The following is a 24,408-nucleotide window of genomic DNA, read 5'->3' on the forward strand; positions in this document are numbered from 1 at the left end:
CTCCTTTTTGAAGAGATGTATAATTAGGGCTGGAAATGGCACCTCCATCTCCTTCTCAACCTTCACTCACCCTGGCTCTCAAATTAAGCTTTGTGTCAGTCGTCCCCATTAAGATTAATGATAAGTTAATAACAAAAGCTCTGCCATGGCTCACTCCACTCCCACTCTCCTTCTCTCTATGCTCTTCTCTACACTTTCCTCTGCACAACACCAAACGCTGCACGCGTCCTCTGCAGCGTTTGAAGGCAGATACAGGCGAAGCGCTCCTATCAATACCAGGCAGCTCAGATTTCCTCCAGGTGAGTCTGGAGGCCTGTAGGTGGTGAGCAGCAGCTCCCAGCATCCTCACCAGTACAGCAGAGCTGGAATCACTAACAGGATGGATCACAGACCCATAGGAGAGGGAGAGGCCAACAAGACATCACTCTGATCAGCCTCCAGCTGCTCTTTGGGCTTTTAGAGTGACCAGATCCTTGTCTGTCATCAGACTGATCCAGAAAGCAGTCCAAAAATATTCACATACACCCCAGTCATATTTCACTGCAGTTACCAAAGGTTGTTTGGTAAATATTATTATATTCAACTGATTAGTATGCATATTTTGTCAACAATTTTACAGATCTTCTTGTAGATTTCTTTTAAATTTATTGCAGGGGTTTTTTTTTCAGATTTTTTTCCAGATTCTCTTGCTAATATTTTTTTTAAATTTCAAGCAGATTTCATGTAGATTTCCTGCAGATTTTCCTTTAGATTTTGTGATTACTTACAAAGATTTCTTGCAGAATTCTTACAGGTTTTTTTTATCTTTTATTTTATTGATTTATTTATTTATTTATTTTTGCGATTTCTCCCAGATTTTTTTTGAAGATATTTAAAAGATTTTTGTAAAATTCTTAATAATTTCTAAAAGATTTCTTTCAGATCTTTTCAAAGATTTTCTTGCATAATTTTTGCAGTTTTTGCAAATCTTTTGCAATTTTTTTCAGATTTCTTGCAGATTTTGGCATATATTTTCTTGCATTTTTTTTTTTTTTCAGATTTCTTCCAAAATTTCTTGCAGATTTTCTTTTTTGTTGTAGTTGCACTTTCTTGCAGATTTTCTTGCAACTTTGTTTCAGATTATATTGTTGATTTCTTCCAGATTTTTCTTGTAGATATTTTGAAGATTTTTGTAAAATTCGTGATGAATTCTTCCAGATCTTCTCACAGATTTTCTTGCAGAATTTTTGCAAATTTTTTTTGCAAATCTTTTGTAATTTCTTTTAGATTTCTTGCAAATATTCTTGTATATTTCTTGCGGATTTTCATGACAATTTTGAAGATTTTTTTGCAGACTTTTTTGCAGATTTTTTTTGCAGACACACTGATGTAGAAACTTCTGGGACCTAGCAGCGCCCCCTGCCAGCAGAGATTTTTTGTTATTTTTAGCTTATCTGTGATTTCAGGATAGCTGAACATCATTTCTTCTCTGTGTCTCCAGTTCCAGGTTTTCCTTACCCAGCAGCCAGTGCAGCAGCAGCCTACAGAGGAACCCACCTACGAGGTCGAGGACGGACCGTCTACAACACGTTCAGAGCAGCGGCTCCGCCCCCCCACATCCCGGCGTACGGAGGGTGAGCGTCCTGTCGTCTATTCTTCTTCTCTTTCTCTAAATAAAGTCCTGATTCTGAGTCAGCGGAGTGCTGCATGCCGGCCTCACCTCACAGCGATAACACTCCTCACCTCCACAGCATGCTCGACCAATCAGAAGGCATGCTCCCAGACATGTGACTCTGCAATGACTCATGGGAAATGATCGTCAATCTGGCCTTGTACTGTGGTGTCACTGAGCGGGGCTGAGGTCATGGCGGGATGGGAGGTCCTCCACAAAAACATCAACTCAGAAAAAATTAAAACCATAAAGAAAAACGGAGTTCAGGCTCTGAAGATCAGAGCGGCGCCGTGTTCATGAAGACTGAATTACATTTCTTATTCATTAGCCTGTTGAAGATGAGGATGAAGGGTGACGGCTGAGAGTCTCTAACGCCAGTGTTCTGTCACCCCTCCTATCGCTGAAAGCCGTCGGTCAGACCGTCAGCTGTGGTTTTATTATGTGTGACCAGAAGAGCTCTACTTTTACTATTTTAGACGCAGTAACTTCAAATAACGATGAAAACTATCAGAGAAAACTGAGCAGGACTGGTACAGCAAACATCTATTTACAGGGGTGTCAAACTCAATCCCAGCAGGAGCCAGTATCTGGATTTAGGTCTGACCTAAGGAGCCAACAGGGTCAACCAAAAACTCTCAACCTCATTTTCACCAGTGATGAATTATGGGAAATAAAAAACAACTTAGCTCTGATGATAAAGGATTTTCAGATTTAAAAAAGTCAGAATGATCAGTTTAAAGGCTCAGAATCTGAGGTAAAAGGCAAACGTATTAGTTCAAAGGTCAAAAATGAAATTAAAAGAAAAATAGAATAGAAAAATAATGTAAGGCAGAAATATGAGACTGAAAGTCAGAATCATGGATGTAAAAGATCAAAATATGAGACAAAATTCACAGCTGTGAATTTGAAAGCTCCAAGTATGAGATAAAATTCAAAATCATGAGTTTAAGTTGTAATTTTAAAATGCAAAATTGAAAATTGGAAATGAAAACACAAATAATTTTATCTAATTTTTTTTACTCTTGACTCTAAATTTGATGACTTAAGGATATTTTTAATCATCGAGGTCTAGTTTACATTTTTACACTGGAGGAACCTGCAGACCTCATACTGGTGGGCCAGTTAGAGTTAAAATATGATAAGATCTTGCAGGCCGGGTGTAATTGTACCACGGGCCGGATTTGGCCCCGAGCCTTGAGTTTGACCCCCTGATTTCCAGTCTTTGTCAGGGTTTCTAATGCGCTCATTCATAAACGAAAGACTCAACAGAACGAGCAAATTACAAACAGAAAACAACAGACATTAAAATTAAACAAAAATTGTGCAAAATGAACCACAAAACTAGAATTACATTAAAAAGAGGAGCAGGGTTAGTTTACATCTGAACAGATAGAAGGCGACTCAGGATCAGCACCTCGGAGAGCGCCACGCCACCTAGAGGCTTAAGGAAGAGCTGTGGAACGATTGGCTCGTAGTTTTTATTCTAACAGATTTAGTAGCAGCATAAAACCAGCGTCAGACCGTCCTGATGGCTCCGGTGTTCAGAAGGAGAGGGTTTAATGAGGCTCATGCTCGGACTTCTCTCTACCTGAAGAGTTAAACCCAGACTTCCTGCGCTGCAAAATACTCACCAGGCATTCTTGGGTCGCCTTGGTGTGCAGCAGAAAAAACATTTTTAACAGCTTTTCTCCTTTTTTGCAAGAAATTCATCCATGAAACCATAACAGTGCTCTACTACGTAGTACCCCGGATGAAGGGAGATTTTTTATAACTGAGTTCTTGATGCAAAACGCGGTGGAGGCAGCAGAGCAGAGCAGGAAGTCTCAACCTGGAAATGCTCACTGGGGCTTTACTGGGGTTTGGGTTTCAGGGATGAGCAGCTGATGTTAGAAGAACTGTGGTACAGCAGCAGTCTTTGGTAGACATCCAGCAGTGGTTGTCTGGGAAAGACATGCTCTGTCATAGAGACAAAGGATATCTCTGACTGTTGGAGTATTCAGGTGAAAAACTGTTTAGGAATCATGCTTTACTAGATTAAATCTCTTCAGTGCAAAATCTCATCCTACTGTTGCTTTAACCTCCTGAGACCTGAGCCTTTTTTATTTTCTCCCTTTATTTGGGATAAAAACAGTCTGATAAACTAAAATATCACCATTGTCATTAAACAGGAATTTCTTAGAAATTTTCCTTTCTAAAACCCAAAAAGTTCCATAATTTAAAAAAAAGTCTTTAAGAATTCTTAAACATATTTTCAAAGTATCTTGTGAAAAGCACCCAAATACTTCCTCAGACAGTCCTCAGATCTTTCAGTGAAAATTCCAATATAAATTCCAATAAAATTTCCATGCAAATTCCTGAAAAAATTCAAGCAAATTCCCCAAATAATAAAGTAAATTCCCCAAAATCAATCTCCAAAATTCCATGAAAATGATAGAAACATCCCAAACCCCCAAATGTTTTCTGAGAAAAATCCTGAACAATACAAAGGACAATCCTGAACCCCAAATTCCCAATCCAGTTCTCCCTAAATTTGGTAATAATTTCCCCATATTCCCATGAAAATGCATTAAAAAAATTAAAATACATTTAAATTCATGAAATCCTCCAAATTTTATTAACATATTCTCTTCATTTCCATAAAAATACTTTGATAACTTCCAAGCAAATTCCCTAAAATATCCAAACAGCGAATTATCCCTGAATTTCAAGCAAATACCTTAAACTTGATGTACATTTTGAACAATTATGGCATCAGTTCTAATACCAAAAATGATCGCTGTAATGTAGGAAAGCCAAAAAAGTGTCGTCCTCACATGTGTGTCCAGGGTCTTAGGAGGTTAAGGTAGGCGTTCCAAAGTCCATCCAGCAGGACGGCAGCTTCTAACGGGGATGATGGCGTCTGCCCCGTCTCCAAACTCCCCGTGCATCCAGAGACAGCGGCGCAGACGTGCAGCTGTTATCAGCTGGGGTGATGAATGTTGTCATCCTTTAAGAGAGAGCGTCACCGAGGGTGAGGAGGGTGAGGAGGAGGGTGTTTGGGCGACACAGAGATTTGTGCCACAGATTGTTCTTTCATTAACGCCGCTGCACCGTTTAATTGCCCCGGTGGCAGCCTGATGGTGAATTATTAATGCTAGCAGTGATGTATTTTTATTAAAAGTGTCTCAGCGGTGACGGCTCGGCTTTAAATAAATCCTGTCCGACCGCTCACGCTCTCAGAGTTTGGGAGTCTGCAGCATCGATGCGTCTGAACGTTCACTTAGACAGCGTTTAATGAAGCAGGGCTCTGAGGAAACAGAGAAGTCCACCGTCCACAGCTGAAGGTGGAGCTCAGCTCTCTGAGGAGACCGCCGCCTTAAAGAGGACGGGATCGTAGCACTAGGGGGCGCTATACTGGAGCATACAGCCATGGTTACTCTGACACAAACATGCATGCAAAGAGAGGGTTCTTAGCAGACCAGGTCCTCAGCAGACCAGGTCCTCAGTAGACCAGAGTCCTCAGCAGACCAGGTCCTCAGTAGACCAGAGTCCTCAGCAGACCAGGTCCTCAGTAGACCAGAGTCCTCAGCAGACCAGAGTCCTCAGCAGACCAGGTCCTCAGCAGACCAGAGTCCTCAGCAGACCAGGTCCTCAGTAGACCAGAGTCCTCAGCAGACCAGGTCCTCAGCAGACCAGAGTCCTCAGTAGACCAGAGTCCTCAGCAGACCAGGTCCTCAGCAGACCAGGTCCTCAGCAGACCAGGATCTCGCAGAGCATCCAGGGTCCTGCAGGAGTCTGACTCTGGACTCAGGAATAACAGCTGCATAAAAACAGCCTTCATTCATCACACGAGCTGTGAAGAGTCTCTGAAGTCACTGTTTCTTATTTTTTTTGCACATTAAGATTCAGTGACATGAGTCAAAGATGCAAACATTTGTTTTGCTGTTTTTATTTTCTAAAGGCTCCATCGTGGACCCCCGTCCTACCTCCAGGTCTCCATGCAGCTGCAGGGGTCTGTGCTGCACAGAGACGAGGGTTTCTGGAGATTAGAGGTGGAGAGTTGACGTAACATCTACTGAATGATTAGACCTCCATGCTTGTGTGCCGTTGCGTTGAAATCTTCACTGGCCGTGCTCGAGTACGTGGACAGCCTTAGTCTGGTGGATCTGGTCCCAGTCATGGACCAGTTTGTCCCATGGTTGCATAACCGCCCCATGTTTGGTCTGTGTTCACATGTATGAGGTAAAATAAGAACACGCTATAATCTGAGTCAAACACAGCAGTGATTTTAAAGAATAAAGAGACTCGGGTCTAAAACGGCGTATGGTTTAGTTTATTCATTTAACAGGACAGCGTGCAGTGTCATTGATTATTTACAAAAATAAAAAGATGGCTGCACCAGATTTAGCATAACGCTAATTCCCATCTGTAGTCCTGACGGCCCTCGTTAGAACTCACTTCCTGTCATAGACTGGTGGAGGTTTTAAAATCATTGAAAAGGTTTTTTTCTCCTCGTTAAAGTCAGCTGATTGGACTTTGTGCTGTAGATCATTAAACCCCTGGTGTGAGAGTTTTTTGGACCTTCCCAGCCTCCTTACTCAGCCGTGGGCGTGCAGAGAGGCTGCCTGCTGACTTCCTGTCTCTCTCTCTCTCTCTCTCTCTCTCTCTCTCTCCGGTCGCCCTCTGATCGTGCAGACGGAGTGTTAGCTCGGTGCCTGCATGTCAACATGCACTAATCTGGATGTTTTTGTTTTATCGTGTCTGTCTGTCTGTTTGTTTGTGTTTGCATCTCTGCAGTGTTGTTTACCAGGATGGATTTTATGGTGCAGATATTTATGTAAGTATTTTTACTGGAATGACATGCATGTTACACCGTCATCTCTCTGCTCTCTGCTCTGATGCTGCCAACATGTAACCCCCCCAACCCTGAAACCCTCATACATGAGCTCACAGCCTGCAGCAAAGATGGCCGCCAAGAAGGGATGTAACAAACATGAGTAAACACGGAGAGCCAGACAGGAGCTGCAGAGACCAAGAAAAACCATGAAAAACTCGTTTAGAAATCTCTTTAATTTTAGTCTCCATGATCTGATTTAGAGCCAACTCTTGGTTCAGTAAAAACACAGAGGCACTATTTTCATTCACGTCCAGCTGTTTCTTTACTGCTCAAACAAACGGCCGTCATTCTCTGATGGTTAGTGTAACTAAAGAGGATTTAATTCTTCTAAAACGGGTCCAGACTGCAGGATAACTGCAGGTTTTAGGTTTGTTCTCAGACCAGAGGAAGGTCTGATCTTCTGATGATTCTGGAGATTTAAAGATCTAAAGAGTTTTGCTAATTTATTTCTTCAGAACGGTCCGGAAGAGGACACAGAGTCCGACAAACATTCAGTGGAAGCTCCTGCTCACTGTCCAGCCTCCTAGTCCTAGACCTTCGTCAGACCAGCAGGGCTTTTCCACTGAGACTAAGGCCCCGCCCACACTGAAATGAATTCAGGTGTAACGGCATTTCATCCACATGAAAACAACGTTTTGGGTGACTGTAAATGATACTTCTTGAAAACGGGTCCCAGATTGCTCAAATCCGTAAACCACTACTGGTTTGTCTCCATGTGGACGGCTATCTGCATCTTTCTTGAAACGATTATGTCACACACAGCTTATCTCCCTTAAGGCGCCTGTGCAAGTCGAAAAAACCAAAACAACAATGGCGGCTTACAGGGTTGTGTTGGTGCTGCAGAAGCTACTGAGCTTGTTATGGGTTTTACAGAAAAATCTGATGCTCCTTTACCTCCACCGCGAAACGCACACACCGTATGTTCTTAAATCCAACGTGGAGAACAACCAGAAGGACAACTAGAAGAAAGCTTGTGTCAGTTTTTCTGTGATCTTCTTCTCCTTTGGTGCATTTCCGTGGCAGCGTTACAGCGCCACCTACAGGCTTGGCATATGCACCTGAAACGACTCCGTCTTTATGGAAAACATTTTCAAAATGAAATGGCAATATATGGTTTTCGTCTCCACGTGGACGGAGCCTCAGGCCGAGCTGATCCACACCAAGCTGGAATTTACTTTTCCATCACCGGTCTGGCCGTGTTGGGCTACACCCAGCTGTGCCCCGATTGGTCCAGCTCTGAAACACGGTCCAAGCACAGCAATTGGACGCCATTGACTCAAAGCGCCGCGTCATGAGCAACACGCCCTCACACAGGTAGCTCCGCCCTGGTAGAAAATCAAATCCCCTGCTGTGCCAAACCAGCCCCGTCTGCCTGATGAAGGTCTGGGACTGAAACGTTGCAGAGAAATTACGGTTTTAGGAGGCGGGGCAGAGTGCAGGCGTTCCTTTGACATGCAGAAGTTATGCAGAGTTATTAACCAGGCTTTAGTTTTCAGGCTCCAACCATTAAACTGCGATCAGCTGATCTGTGAGGGCGCCGTGACTCACTGATGATGATACTGAGGGGGCGTGGTCATAGAGCGGTAGAGTTAGCGTGGAAATAAGAGTCAGTGAGCAGGTTCAGAGCTCATGGAGATGCTCAGGTAGCTCCCTCAGCGCCTGACCTCATTACCTCCCATTAGCCTCGGTGATCGTCCCACCGGGACGGAGAGAAAATCTGCAGAGAGAATTTAAAATCCATCATTTCTGAGAGCTGACTGACGCCGTTTACCTTCATTTAAGGAAATCTTTAAAGGAGAGAACAGTAAAATCTGATGATTCGATTCTAAGACGTCCAAACGGCTGAAGGATTTCACGCCTGCATCTGTGGACGGCTCCGTTAGCGCGCCTGTTCTTAGCATGATTCATGTTAGGTAAAGTATTTAAGCCCACAGCCTCACAGAAGGGTTTGTTTCTTCTAAAAGTGAACTTTTTAGGTCTTTCTCTCCTCAGAGGGCTGCACTAGGACAGCACAGATCCTGTTAGTGGGCAGGTTGATCTCATGGATTCAATTCAATAAGGAGGGGGAGGAGTAACGAACGATTCTGATGAAGGAGAGTGAGGATTAAATCAGTTCTTCCTGCTTCTTTTCAAACGTGATCAAATTCATTCAGTATTATTAAAACATTTTTTGCTCGTTATTCTACTAGTTGATTAATTCATTTATTTATTATTTATTTACATCTGTCACTCTGAGGTTGGACCATCATTCAGTTTTCTCTCTTTTGTTCTAAATAAAGATTTAAATCAATAATCGATCAGACCGCTGCTGCAGACGCCACGTTTCCCTGCCGCTAACAGTCCTGGTTAGCTGCTGCTTCCTCTGACAGGATAAAAGTTTTTAAGCTTTAAAGCCTTTACCTTCAGAGGAGGACAGAAAAACAGGGCTAGGAGAGAAGGGAAGGAGCCACAGGCTAGACTCGGGCTTGGACAACCTGCAAACACAGAACCTGACCTGACCAGCAGGTCATCTGCAGCCCAGAAAAGATCAGTGTTGTTTTTATCCCATGATGCTTTGTAAAAGCTGAAAGATGCATGCAGCAGGAGAGGGGGGTAAAGGTCAGGAGGAGAGCAAGAACAGGATGGAGAACTCAGTGCTGTGGAGGAACTTCCTCCTAGTCTGGTGGCAAGAGCTCTGATGGCTTTGCCCCGCCCCCTCCTGATCTAAAGGCTGCAGGGTCAGGAGTCCTCCCCTACATGGGTCTTTCATTTGTTGGTGTCCCAACATTCTGGAGTCACGAACGCCAACTCCCTTTCAGTTGTGTCAGCAGTTCCTGGAGTGATGGGTTCACTGGGCAAGTCCCTGGTCCTCCTGGTCTTACTAGACTCTGATGGGTACCTGGTACACTTTCCCAGGCCTGATCCAGCTCACTGCATTCTGGTAGCTTGGACCAGGTGGGTTGGACCAGACCTCAGGGGTGACCATGTGTATCATGAAGGGGTCAGCTGGGAGGATCCCGGAGAGAGGGGGCGTGGTCCTGGAGCAGTCCTGGACCAAGGCTGATGTGGTGTAGTGCTGAACCAGCATGTGGTCCCAAACCTGACCTGCCCTTTAGATGAGGGGGGCTCTTTGAACCCTCACCAGGTCAGAGGCGTGTTACAAAATCAAATCTGTGATGTCTAACCGTGTTTAGGCCGAATAACGTGGCTCACATTCTGACAGAAGAGGCAAAGACGAGCTCAGACCCAGTCTTAGTCTGAGGAGCTGGTTCCTGGACCTTGAGGCACATTTCAGACAGAAAGGAGACTAGGTCCATCAGACACCAGAGAATCCTTTAGGGATGACCTCGCCGCCATAACCATGGGTGTAATGGAGGAGTTAAAGACGGCGGCGGTACCTGAAGGATGCTCAGCAGGCCTGTCTGTCAGAGGAGACGGACAGGTCATCCTGCTCCGCCTCTCTCTCCTCCACTGCATCAGTGAGTGTGATGGATCATAGCGTTCCTCACTGTTAGGAGAGTCTGAACCTTGACCACGCTCAGACTCAACGCCATGGTCGTTACTCACTCAGTCAGCGGTGACAGAAGCTGCAGACTGACCGCTTCATCTTCCTCTCCGCCCATCATCACATGCTCACTAACACTGACTCACCTCATTGCTTCATCTTCAGCTGATCATGGGTCGTTCAGGTCGCACACGCCATGGCTGACCACGAGAGGAACCGCACGCACAAATATACACCAATGAAAACACGTCTGCGTTACCATGGACGCAGACAATCAGAGTAAAACGTTTGAACCTGCCAGTCAGGAGACTCTGATCCTGCAGAGCTTTCATCCATACAGGACTTCCTGGTTGGGTTGAAGTCCTCCCACTGAGCGTGTCTGAGACCCGCCTGTCTGTGTTTATAAACATCTGTCTATGTCACTAAAAAAAAACAGATCTAGCCATAATAAACAGAGAGATCAGCTTTGACTTTAATGTTGAATTAAAAGTGTTTCCAGTCGTCTGTGCTGAGAGCAGCTTCAGTCTCTGTGTCCTAACCCCCCCCCCCCGTTCATGTTGACAGCGACACGCTAGCATGGGGCTGCTGCATGTCGCTGTGTCTGATCTCTGCTGCAGGCGTTTGGAGTGAATTTAATGATGAGTGCAGAGGAGGAGTCAGATCCTGCAGCTCTCCAGGATTCTCTGAGAGTCAGACCGTGTGACGGTGATGATGCTGAGCAACCCAGAAGTGATCGACAGAGTCAGTGATGTAAAAATGAGATTTCTCTGCATTGATGTTAATGCTGCAGACATAAATATATTTACAGCATCAACACATGAGTGGAAACATCATAAAGCAGTCTGATCACATGCACAGACCACGCTGGTGGACTTTCTATGACAGCAGGATAAGAACAGGATCTCTCCCTCTCTCCACCCACTCAGAACTTTCTGGAATATCTGTTCTCACTGCAGTAGTCTGCACTCACACATGCATCTCACTGAGAAGACTTCAGGAAGTTAACAGGAGTTTATGACATTAGTGAGACTGAGGCTCCGCCCCTTATCTGTCTTGTAGTCCTCATTTTCCTGCACAAGGGTTCTTAACCTTCTAGTTCCTGACATGTTGGATCCGTGGTTCTTGGTTAAAGTGTTTCTGAGTCTCCACATCAGCCTCCTAAAGGCTGGACGTACGGCCTCCTGAAGGCTGGACATACAGCCTCCTAAAGGCTGGACATACGGCCTCCTAAAGGCTGGACATACGGCCTCCTAAAGGCTTGACATACGGCCTCCTAAAGGCTGGACATACGGCCTCCTAAAGGCTGGACATACGGCCTCCTAAAGGCTGGACATACGGCCTCCTAAAGGCTGGACATACAGCCTCCTAAAGGCTTGACATACGGCCTCCTAAAGGCTGGACATACGGCCTCCTAAAGGCTGGACATACGGCCTCCTAAAGGCTGGACGTACGGCCTCCTGAAGGCTGGACGTACGGCCTTCTGAAGGCTGGACGTACAGCCTCCTGAAGGCTTGACATACGGCCTCCTAAAGGCTGGACATACGGCCTCCTAAAGGCTGGACATACGGCCTCCTAAAGGCTGGACATACGGCCTCCTAAAGGCTGGACATACGGCCTCCTAAAGGCTGGACATACGGCCTCCTAAAGGCTGGACATACGGCCTCCTAAAGGCTTGACATACGGCCTCCTAAAGGCTGGACATACGGCCTCCTAAAGGCTGGACATACGGCCTCCTAAAGGCTGGACATACGGCCTCCTAAAGGCTTGACATACGGCCTCCTAAAGGCTGGACATACAGCCTCCTAAAGGCTTGACATACGGCCTCCTAAAGGCTTGACATACGGCCTCCTAAAGGCTGGACATACAGCCTCCTAAAGGCTTGACATACGGCCTCCTAAAGGCTGGACATACGGCCTCCTAAAGGCTGGACATACGGCCTCCTAAAGGCTGGACGTACGGCCTCCTAAAGGCTGGACGTACGGCCTTCTGAAGGCTGGACGTACAGCCTCCTGAAGGCTTGACATACGGCCTCCTAAAGGCTGGACATACGGCCTCCTAAAGGCTGGACATACGGCCTCCTGAAGGCTGGACATACGGCCTCCTAAAGGCTTGACATACGGCCTCCTAAAGGCTGGACATACGGCCTCCTAAAGGCTTGACATACGGCCTCCTAAAGGCTGGACATACGGCCTCCTAAAGGCTGGACATACGGCCTCCTAAAGGCTGGACATACGGCCTCCTAAAGGCTTGACATACGGCCTCCTAAAGGCTGGACATACAGCCTCCTAAAGGCTTGACATACGGCCTCCTAAAGGCTTGACATACGGCCTCCTAAAGGCTGGACATACAGCCTCCTAAAGGCTTGACATACGGCCTCCTAAAGGCTGGACATACGGCCTCCTAAAGGCTGGACGTACGGCCTCCTAAAGGCTGGACGTACGGCCTCCTAAAGGCTGGACGTACGGCCTTCTGAAGGCTGGACGTACAGCCTCCTGAAGGCTTGACATACGGCCTCCTAAAGGCTGGACATACGGCCTCCTAAAGGCTGGACATACGGCCTCCTGAAGGCTGGACATACGGCCTCCTAAAGGCTGGACATACGGCCTCCTGAAGGCTGGACATACGGCCTCCTAAAGGCTGGACGTGCGGCCTCTGTTTCATCAACCTGAACACACAGCAGTCACACTGATCCTCATGAGGTCAGAGTCTGAACCAAAACAGCAGTTCAGTTACAGGTAATTATAATAATAATACAATAGCAATGGTAATAATATCAATAAAAATGTTAACAATAATGTTGATATAAACAACAACGACAGCAACAATAATAATAGTAATAAGAAAAATAGTATTGATATCAAGAATAATGATAATAATGATAACAATAATAATGATGATGATAACAGCAATAATAATAATAATTATTATTATTATTATATGGAGCTGCTGTTTAATGAAGTATTTTAAATATTCTCTCCTCTTACTCTCCATCCTTGCTCTCACAGTAACATCTCCTCATTTCTGCTCCAACATCTTCCTCGTTTCTTTCTTCCTCTCATTTCCTCGTCCTCGCTATGACCTCGGATCAGTCCTTTTCCTCGCCATGAGCCTCGCCTTCATTCAGAGCATGCTCAGAGATAATTGGTTTATTCAGCAGGTCTGAAGCTAACAGAGAGAACACGGAGGGCACGGTCTCATTATGTTTAATACACAGTTCATATTTTATATTTAGGCTCACAGAAATAATCACATTTAATAACTGAAGGGGTTAAAAGTGTCTCATTTTATGTAAATCTTTACTTAAATCCTTTTATGAGCGGCAGCAGGAGGATCGTCATGAACCGGCTGCCCCGACACACAGAGAACATTTCTACCACTGAGGAAGAGTCAATATAAGAAACATCATCATCATCATCATCATCATCACAGAGAACATTTCTACCACTGAGGAAGAGTCAATATAAAAAACATCATCATCATCATCATCATCATCACAGAGAACATTTCTACCACTGAGGAAGAGTCAATATAAAAAACATCATCATCATCATCATCATCATCACAGAGAACATTTCTACTACTGAGGAAGAGTCAATATAAAAAACATCATCATCATCATCATCATCATCACAGAGAACATTTCTACCACTGAGGAAGAGTCAATATAAAAAACATCATCATCATCATCATCATCATCACAGAGAACATTTCTACTACTGAGGAAGAGTCAATATAAAAAACATCATCATCATCATCATCATCATCACAGAGAACATTTCTACTACTGAGGAGGAGTCAATATAAAAAACATCATCATCATCATCATCATCATCACAGAGAACATTTCTACCACTGAGGAAGAGTCAATATAAAAAACATCATCATCATCATCATCATCATTCTCATCACAGAGAACATTTCTACTACTGAGGAAGAGTCAATATAAGAAACATCATCATCATCATCATCATCATCATCACAGAGAACATTTCTACCACTGAGGAAGAGTCAATATAAGAAACATCATCATCATCATCATCATCATCACAGAGAACATTTCTACCACTGAGGAAGAGTCAATATAAAAAACATCATCATCATCATCATCATCATCACAGAGAACATTTCTACTACTGAGGAGGAGTCAATATAAAAAACATCATCATCATCATCATCATCATCACAGAGAACATTTCTACCACTGAGGAAGAGTCAATATCAGAAACATCATCATCATCATCATCATCATCACAGAGAACATTTCTACTACTGAGGAAGAGTCAATATAAGATACCTCATCATCATCATCATCATCATCACAGAGAACATTTCTACCACTGAGGAAGAGTCAATATCAGAAACATCATCATCATCATCATCATCATCACAGAGAACATTTCTACCACTGAGGAAGAGTCAATATAAGAAACATCATCATCATCATCATCATCATCATCACAGAGAACATTTCTACCACTGAGGAAGAGTCAATATCAGAAACATCATCATCATCATCATCATCATCATCATCATCATCACAGAGAACATTTCTACCACTGAGGAAGAGTCAATATCAGAAACATCATCATCATCATCATCATCACAGAGAACATTTCTACCACTGAGGAAGAGTCAATATAAGAAACATCATCATCATCATCATCATCATCATCATCATCACAGAGAACATTTCTACCACTGAGGAAGAGTCAATATCAGAAACATCATCATCATCATCATCATCATCATCATCACAGAGAACATTTCTACCACTGAGGAAGAGTCAATATCAGAAACATCATCATCATCATCATCATCATCACAGAGAACATTTCTACCACTGAGGAAGAGTCAATATAAGAAACATCATCATCATCATCATCACAGAGAACATTTCTACCACTGAGGAAGAGTCAATATAAGAAACATCATCATCATCATCATCATCATCACAGAGAACATTTCTACCACTGAGGAAGAGTCAATATAAGAAACATCATCATCATCATCATCATCATCACAGAGAACATTTCTACCACTGAGGAAGAGTCAATATAAGAAACATCATCATCATCATCATCATCACAGAGAACATTTCTACCACTGAGGAAGAGTCAATATAAGAAACACCATCATCATCATCATCATCATCATCACAGAGAACATTTCTACCACTGAGGAAGAGTCAATATAAGAAACATCATCATCATCATCATCATCATCATCATCACAGAGAACATTTCTACCACTGAGGAAGAGTCAATATAAGAAACACCATCATCATCATCATCATCACAGAGAACATTTCTACCACTGAGGAAGAGTCAATATAAGAAACATCATCATCATCATCATCATCATCATCATCATCACAGAGAACATTTCTACCACTGAGGAAGAGTCAATATAAGAAACATCATCATCATCATCATCATCATCAAAGAGAACATTTCTACCACTGAGGAAGAGTCAATATCAGAAACATCATCATCATCATCATCATCATCACAGAGAACATTTCTACTACTGAGGAAGAGTCAATATCAGAAACATCATCATCATCATCATCATCATCATCATCACAGAGAACATTTCTACCACTGAGGAAGAGTCAATATAAGAAACATCATCATCATCATCATCATCATCATCACAGAGAACATTTCTACCACTGAGGAAGAGTCAATATAAGAAACATCATCATCATCATCATCATCATCATCACAGAGAACATTTCTACCACTGAGGAAGAGTCAATATAAGAAACATCATCATCATCATCATCATCATCACAGAGAACATTTCTACCACTGAGGAAGAGTCAATATAAGAAACATCATCATCATCATCATCATCATCACAGAGAACATTTCTACCACTGAGGAAGAGTCAATATCAGAAACATCATCATCATCATCATCATCATCACAGAGAACATTTCTACTACTGAGGAAGAGTCAATATAAAAAACATCATCATCATCATCATCATCATCACAGAGAACATTTCTACCACTGAGGAAGAGTCAATATAAAAAACATCATCATCATCATCATCATCATCACAGAGAACATTTCTACCACTGAGGAAGAGTCAATATAAGAAACATCATCATCATCATCATCATCATCATCATCATCATCATCATCACAGAGAACATTTCTATCACTGAGGAAGAGTCAATATAAGAAACATCATCATCATCATCATCATCATCACAGAGAACATTTCTACCACTGAGGAAGAGTCAATATAAGAAACATCATCATCATCATCATCATCATCATCATCACAGAGAACATTTCTACCACTAAGGAAGAGTCAATATCAGAAACATCATCATCATCATCATCATCATCATCACAGAGAACATTTCTACCACTGAGGAAGAGTCAATATCAGAAACATCATCATCATCATCATCATCATCACAGAGAACATTTCTACCACTGAGGAAGAGTCAATATCAGAAACATCATCATCATCATCATCATCATCACAGAGAACATTTCTACCACTGAGGAAGAGTCAATATCAGAAACATCATCATCATCATCATCATCATCACAGAGAACATTTCTACCACTGAGGAAGAGTCAATATCAGAAACATCCTTCTCTTTCTGGGTTATCCTTCTAATGTAAACTTCCCGCTGGTATTTCAGGCTTTTAGACAGTTAATTCTGGAATTAAAAAAGAATTTAGACGTGTTAATGCTCTGAACCAACCTAGAAACCTCATGTTGAGATGATTTAAAGAGACTGAGCTCTGATTTATCTAAAGGCTGCAGGTCTTGGAGTTTCGTTTGTCCCTTCAGAATCATATGTTTCTGATCTTGTTGTGTTTGCTGACAATCTAATGCTTCAGTTTTACACATTTTTATTTTAGAAATGTTTATTTCTGCATGTTTATTCTGCATCAGCTCCTGATCTACTCATGTATGGATGATCTGACATGTGGGTGCATGCATGTAGAGCACGCAGAGCCAACAATGAGCTGCACTTTAGTCCTAACCTTAACCCTGACTCTAACCTACGGTGGCCAGGAGGGCTCAGACAATTGCACATCCAAAATGTTTGCAACAGAAAAAGACAAAAGCATGCAGCATAAACAGCTGCAACCAGAGGGACAAAAATGTGCGTTCTTCTTTTCTGTCGGTTTAAAGGTCGTAGCGGCGACTCGTCTGAGAGCTCATGGCCGCCGTATTAACCCTCACCCTTCTTAAAAGTAACAAGTGTATTATCTCTTGTGTGTGTTAACTGTTGTGTGTTTTGTGTTGTGTCTATTACAGGGTGGTTACGCTGCCTACAGATATGCCCAGCCTTCTGCTGCCACAGCTGCTGCATACAGTGACAGGTGAGATCCTTAACTCTAGATTCTTGTCTCCATGTTAGACCAAAACAACAATAACAGTCATTAAAATAACAGCAGAAATATTTCTCTGACTCGTTCATAGCATCAGTTATTATTATTTTTTTGCTGTTGTTTTCTTTCTTCAGCAGTCAGGGCACATTAGTATTTCCCAGCTAATTTGTGTTTTTTATTTTTTGGTCATTTTTCCTCTCTGATGAGCACACATCGGACCAGTCAGCATGCTCACTGTTTCCTGTGGTAGAAACGTTTGGACCGAGGAGCAACCGCTTCCTCCTCTCCCTCACAGACATCAGTCTGATGAGCAGATTCTCTAGAACTCTCTGTCTGGATCCAGTGCTAAGTTGTTTCCGTCTTTATTCTGATGTTCTGTTGTCTGGTAGAAGATGGAGACAGACACATGTCCAACAATATGAACGACCTGTGGAGGTGTTTCCACCAACAGGACTTTATTTTAATGACAGAGTCTCCTCTGACCTCAGACGGACTGATAATCTCTGCTTCAGCAGGAGGAACATGAGACACAAACTTCACTGAGAATAGAAACGACACTACAGACTTCTGCAACATGACTTTTGTCTCTTTTTTAGAATGAGCATTATTTATTTTTAAATCATGTCATTTCTTATTTGAGGAGAGAAAGTCGCTCCAGAATTTGCCTTAAATTATTTGGCATTTATTCACGCTGCTCTTGGTGTGCAGATGCCTTTAGGTCTGTCCAAACTGAACGCCATTGTGTTTGCTTTATTGTAGTTTTAGCAGAAATGTTCATGTCACATGCTAAAGTGTTTTCAGAGATGATACTCAGACCTCCATCCTCTCTCTGATGTCTCTTCATTATAATCACATCAAACTTTCAGTCGTCTTCTCTCTGCCATCATCCTTCACCGTCCGACTCACTCTGCCTTCGATTGATTCGGTCTGAATGAACATTTCCAGAATAATCATGGCTCTGTTATCACACAGAGGAAAAATGGAGCCGATAATAATTCAGCACACGCTGATTCCTGTAGAACAGGAGCCGTCCTGCTGATGACTGATGACGCTTTATTTGCCAAAGAGAATTATGAGAGCAGAGATTATAAAAGGAGAAGATTTATTCTTCTGCCGTTGGACTTTAAAATAAAAAAGATTATAACCTGATAAATGGGCAAAGAGAGAGAGAGGTGAAATCCTTTAAATCACGCTCTCATGGGCGTAGAGAGAAGAGATGTGAGGAATAATGAAGCTGATGATGATTCTACCTTCACTCCTCTGATTCATCGCCTTCATTGTTTTCTCTGGTATGTAGAGCTTTACAGGACAAATGATGACTGTAGGTCAGAGGTCAGCAGTTACCAGGGATGAGACTGAGCTCTGCCTAAAGCTGGTCTGGACTTTAGTGTTGAGTCTGGAGGTACAGAGAGTTCTGGCTTAGCATCAGAGAGTTCTGGTTTAGCATCAGAGAGTTCTGGTTTAGCATCAGAGAGTTCTGGTTTAGCATCAGAGAGTTCTGGTTTAGCATCAGAGAGTTCCGGTTTAGCATCAGAGGGTTCTGGTTTAGCATCAGAGAGTTCTGGTTTAGCATCAGAGGGTTCTGGTTTAGCATCACAGAGTTCTGGTTTAGCATCAGAGGGTTCTGGTTTAGCATCAAAGGGTTCTGGTTTAGCATCAGAGAGTTCTGGTTTAGCATCAGAGGGTTCTGGTTTAGCATCAGAGAGTTCTGGTTTAGCATCAGAGTTTTGGTCACAGAAGACGGAGAAGAGTTGTCCACTTCCTCTCCAGAAAACAAAGAGAGAAAAAGGCAAATCAAAATTGAGATGATCCAATCTCTGCTGGCCAAAGTAGGACAAAGTGTGACGCTTTATACCTAAGTGTGACAGCGTTTTATACCCAAGTGTGACAACATTTTAGACCCAAGTGTGACGGCGTTTCAGACCCAAGTGTGACGGCATTTTAGACCCAAGTGTGACAACGTTTTAGACCCAAGTGTGATGGCGTTTTAGATCCAAGTTTGACAGCATTTTAGACTCAAGTGTGACAGCGTTTTAGACCCAAGTGTGACAGCGTTTTAGCTCCAAGTGTGACGTGGTTTTATACCCAAGAGTGACAGCATTTTAGACCCAAGTGTGACAGCATTTTAGACCCAAGTGTGACAGCGTTTCAGACCCAAGTGTGACGGCGTTTCAGACCCAAGTGTAACAGCGTTTCAGACCCAAGTGTGACAGCGTTTTATACCTAAGTGTGATGGCGTTTTAGACCAAAGTGTGACAGCATTTTAGACCCAAGTGTGACAGCGTTTCAGACCCAAGTGTGACGGCGTTTTAGACCCAAGTGTGACAGCGTTTTAGACCCAAGTGTGACAGCATTTAGACCCAAGTGTGACAGCGTTTTAGCTCCAAGTGCGACAGTATATTAGACCAAGTGTGACAGCATTTCAGACCCAAGTGTGACGGCATTTTAGACCCAAGTGTGACAGCGTTTTAGACCCAAGTGTGACAGCGATTTAGACCCAAGTGTGATGGCGTTTTAGACCCAAGTTTGACAGCATTTTAGACTCAAGTGTGACAGCGTTTTAGACCCAAGTGTGACGGCGTTTTAGCTCCAAGTGTGACGTGGTTTTATACCCAAGTGTGACAGCATTTTAGACCCAAGTGTGACGGCGTTTTATACGCAAGTGTGACAGCGATTTAGACCCAAGTGTGATGGCGTTTTAGACCCAAGTTTGACAGCATTTTAGACTCAAGTGTGACGTGGTTTTATACCCAAGTGTGACGGCGTTTTAGCTCCAAGTGTGACGTGGTTTTATACCCAAGTGTGACAGCATTTTAGACCCAAGTGTGACGGCGTTTTATACCCAAGTGTGACAGCGTTTCAGACCCAAGTGTGACAGCGTTTTATACCCAAGTGTGACAGCATTTTATACCCAAGTGTGACGACATTTTAGACCCAAGTGTGACAGCATTTTAGACCCAAGTGTGACAGCGTTTCAGACCCAAGTGTGACGGCGTTTCAGACCCAAGTGTGACAGCTTTTTAAACCCAAGTGTGATGGCGTTTTAGACCCAAGTGTGACAGTGTTTTAGACCCAAGTCTGACAGCATTTTAGACCCAAGTGTGACAGCATTTTAGCTCCAAGTGTGACGTGGTTTTATACCCAAGTGTGACAGCATTTTAGACCCAAGTGTGATGGCGTTTTAGACCCAAGTGTGATGGCGTTTTAGACCCAAGTCTGACAGCATTTTAGACCCAAGTGTGACAGCGTTTCAGACCCAAGTGTGACAGCGTTTTAGACCCAAGTGTGATGGCGTTTTAGACCCAAGAGTGACGGCGTTTTAGACCCAAGTGTGATGGCGTTTCAGACCCAAGTCTGACAGCATTTTAGACTCAAGTGTGACAGCGTTTTAGCTCCAAGTGTGACGTGGTTTTATACCCAAGTGTGACAGCATTTTAGACCCAAGTGTGACAGCGTTTTAGACCCAAGTGTGACGACGTTTTAGCTCCAAGTGTGACGTGGGTTTATACCCAAGTGTGACAGCATTTTAGACCCAAGTGTGACAGCGTTTCAGATCCAAGTGCGACGGCGTTTTGGACCCAAGTGTGACAGCGTTTTAGACCCAAGTGTGACAGCGTTTTAGACCCAAGTGTGACAGCGTTTTATACCCAAGTGTGACGGCGTTTTAGACCCAAGTGTGACAGCATTTTAGACCCAAGTGTGACAGCGTTTCAGACCCAAGTGTGACGGCGTTTCAGACCCAAGTGTGACAGCGTTTCAGACCCAAGTGTGACAGCGTTTTAGACCCAAGTGTGATGGCGTTTTAGACCCAAGTCTGACAGCATTTTAGACCCAAGTGTGACAGCATTTCAGACCCAAGTGTGGCAGCGTTTTAGACCCAAGTGTGACAGCGTTTCAGACCCAAGTGTGACAGCGTTTTAGACCCAAGTGTGATGGCGTTTTAGACCCAAGTCTGACAGCATTTTAGACCCAAGTGTGACAGCGTTTCAGACCCAAGTGTGACAGCGTTTTAGACCCAAGTGTGATGGCGTTTTAGACCCAAGAGTGACGGCGTTTTAGACCCAAGTGTGATGGCGTTTCAGACCCAAGTGTGACAGCGTTTTAGACCCAAGTGTGATGGCGTTTTAGACCCAAGTGTGACAGCATTTTAGACCCAAGTGTGACAGCGTTTTAGACCCAAGTGTGATGGCGTTTCAGACCCAAGTGTGACAGCGTTTTAGACCCAAGTGTGATGGCGTTTTAGACCCAAGTGTGACAGCGTTTTAGACCCAAGAGTGACGGCGTTTTAGACCCAAGTGTGATGGCGTTTTAGACCCAAGTGTGACAGCATTTTAGACCCAAGTGTGATGGCGTTTTAGACCCAAGTGTGACAGCGTTTTAGACCCAAGTGTGATGGCGTTTTAGACCCAAGTGTGACAGCGTTTTAGACCCAAGTGTGATGGCGTTTTAGACCCAAGTGTGACAGCATTTTAGACCCAAGTGTGACAGCGTTTTAGACCCAAGTGTGATGGCGTTTCAGACCCAAGTGTGACAGCGTTTTAGACCCAAGTGTGATGGCGTTTTAGACCCAAGTGTGACAGCATTTTAGACCCAAGTGTGATGGCGTTTTAGACCCAAGTGTGACAGCGTTTTAGACCCAAGAGTGACGGCGTTTTAGACCCAAGTGTGATGGCGTTTCAGACCCAAGTGTGACAGCGTTTTAGACCCAAGTGTGATGGCGTTTTAGACCCAAGTGTGACAGCATTTTAGACCCAAGTGTGATGGCGTTTTAGACCCAAGTGTGACAGCGTTTTAGACCCAAGAGTGACGGCGTTTTAGACCCAAGTGTGACAGCATTTTAGACCCAAGTGTGACGGCGTTTTAGACCCAAGTGTGATGGCGTTTTAGGCCCAAATCTGAAGGCGTTCCTGCATGTGCAGCTGTTAAAAATGTTTTCTCCGTGTTTATCTCTCACCTCAGGGTCATTTTTAAAATGCATTTCTCTTAAATTCATTTGAATTTGTGTTGTAGCTGCAGCGTGGCGCTCTCCCCCCCACCCCACCACGGTGATGGCTGAGGGCTCTGTGCGGCGAGATAAGATAGGTCAAACGCGGTGCTGGGCTGAGAGTGGGTGTTGGGGGGCCGCTCCTGAATAGCAATGTCCAAAACTAATCGGGATTAACTTCTAATCGCTTCAACCGCTGGGCCACTATGCAAATCAGCTCAATTATGGGCTCTGGCCCCGGCCCCTGATTGGCTCTTATCATGAGCAGGCGAGGACATGTGGATGGAGGGGGGGGGGGGGTTGGCTCGGCTGAACGCTGCTGCTGGATTTTTTCATTCCTTAAAATAGAAATCTCATTGTTATCTGCTCTCATATTCGAGTCCTTTCTCTGATTCTTTAACGGTTTTATTCTCTTTTTATAATTTATAATCTCTGGTTTATTCTCAACACTTGAAATCATGAAAAAGAAAAATCTGAACAAATAAAATAAACTGTGCCTCTCATTTATTCCTGCAGCTCTGTCCATGGGGATTTCTCCGTCTTTGTCAGTGGAGAGAATTTCTAATAATTAAATTCTTTCCCTGACCTACAATTTTACTGAAGCAGGCCACAAAGATCAGAATATTTAGACTTTAAACCTCTGATTTTCACTACATTTATCAAATACCTCCACATTCCCAGAGGGGGAAATAAGGAGCATTTTAATGAACACTTAGTTTCTTATTTTCTTCATTTTAATTCTTTTCCTCTGTTTATAAGTTTGCATATTTAAAGCCACAGTCTCATAAATTCTACATCAAACACATTTATATTTCTGTCTGGTTTTGATCAGTAATTCATCAGTATTTCTTATTGATTAATATCCTGTCATGTCTGACTTCCTGGCTTTAAATCACATGACTGCTCACATGTAAATGTTCATGGTCAGTCTGCATTTAAAGAGACAAACATGCTGAAGAATCCTGGAGTAGTTTGGTTTTTGGTCTTCATGTCTGAATTCATGATTATTGATCATCGATGACCCCTGAACTGAACATGACCTACACGTCTCTGTAATGCTCTTTTATTGTTTTAAAGCACAGAAACAGAGAGATGATGAGCAGGTTACAGGACGTCTGGTCTACATGCTCCATCTGTGCTCCTAAATCAGTTCTTCTCTAAAGCCTTGGCTCTGTCGGTATTTCCCTCAGACCGTTTCCTGGTTCAGGACTTCTCACACCAAGGCTGAATCCCAGGTCTCTCCTTAACCCTCAATCTTACCCTCAAGCTCAACCCTCAGTCTTAACTCGCCCCTCTAAACCAAGTGTAAAGGCCGTCTCCTGACTTAGAAATGGGACGCCCCTTAATAGCAGTGAGGATTTCACACTGTAGAGCAGTGTTTTTCAACCTTATGTGAAGCACAACACATTTTTAGATTGAGAAAAATTCCAAGGCACACCAAAAGCCAAAAACGTTACAAAATGTCTCATTAAAAATTCAGCTAAGTAGCTAACTTTAAGAGCTCTCTCTTTCTCATTACAATTGCCTGTTTCTCAGCTTGTTCCAAACAAAATAGTCCGTGTTCTTGTTTTGAAGTGACGGCTGTTTCATTTGTGACGGGATTGTTTTTAAGCTTGCTTGGCGCCGTGGCACTGTTAGATAGCTTGTCCCCACACACCAAGCATAACGGAGTCGGTACATCTCCAGTGAAAGTCAATCCAAATGAAAGGTAACTTTCGCTGTACTGCTTCGAACTCACCATTTTTGGCTTCTTTTGACCAGCGCTCACACTTAGCATGTCATCTGAATTTTGACCAGGACCTGGTCAGAGTCTTCATTTTTCCTTTTCAAATACATCCAGTGCTGTCACACTTCTCGTCACCGCCATGCATCACTAATTCAGTCGTCTTAAATTAATAAGGTAAATACTACGCTCACTACTGCCACCAACTGACATGGAAGAGTATTACTCTTACCAGCCACCACATTGCTACCGCTGGTGCTGAACAGTTATGTGCAGTGGCTAAATTTATTTTTTGAACCTATTAAGTGAAATGAAATCATTTCCCA

General features: G+C 43.5%; 1 protein-coding gene across 5 annotated transcripts in view; it reads left to right on the top strand.

The window, feature by feature from the left end:
* rbfox1 (RNA binding fox-1 homolog 1) overlaps positions 1–24,408 on the top strand; it is a 294,065-nt gene that overhangs the window by 257,060 nt on the left and 12,597 nt on the right. For 4 of the 5 annotated variants that reach the window (XM_041816738.1, XM_041816737.1, XM_041816739.1 and 1 more), the window contains 3 exons: positions 1,481–1,613; positions 6,428–6,467; positions 17,302–17,366. In XM_041816738.1, the coding sequence (XP_041672672.1) occupies positions 1,481–1,613; positions 6,428–6,467; positions 17,302–17,366 (238 nt within the window). The remainder of the gene's footprint in view (positions 1–1,480; positions 1,614–6,427; positions 6,468–17,301; positions 17,367–24,408) is intronic. The other variant, XM_041816741.1, reaches the window with a different exon arrangement.

Source organism: Cheilinus undulatus, linkage group 21 (assembly GCF_018320785.1).
Source record: "Cheilinus undulatus linkage group 21, ASM1832078v1, whole genome shotgun sequence".
Taxonomy (NCBI): domain Eukaryota; kingdom Metazoa; phylum Chordata; class Actinopteri; order Labriformes; family Labridae; genus Cheilinus; species Cheilinus undulatus.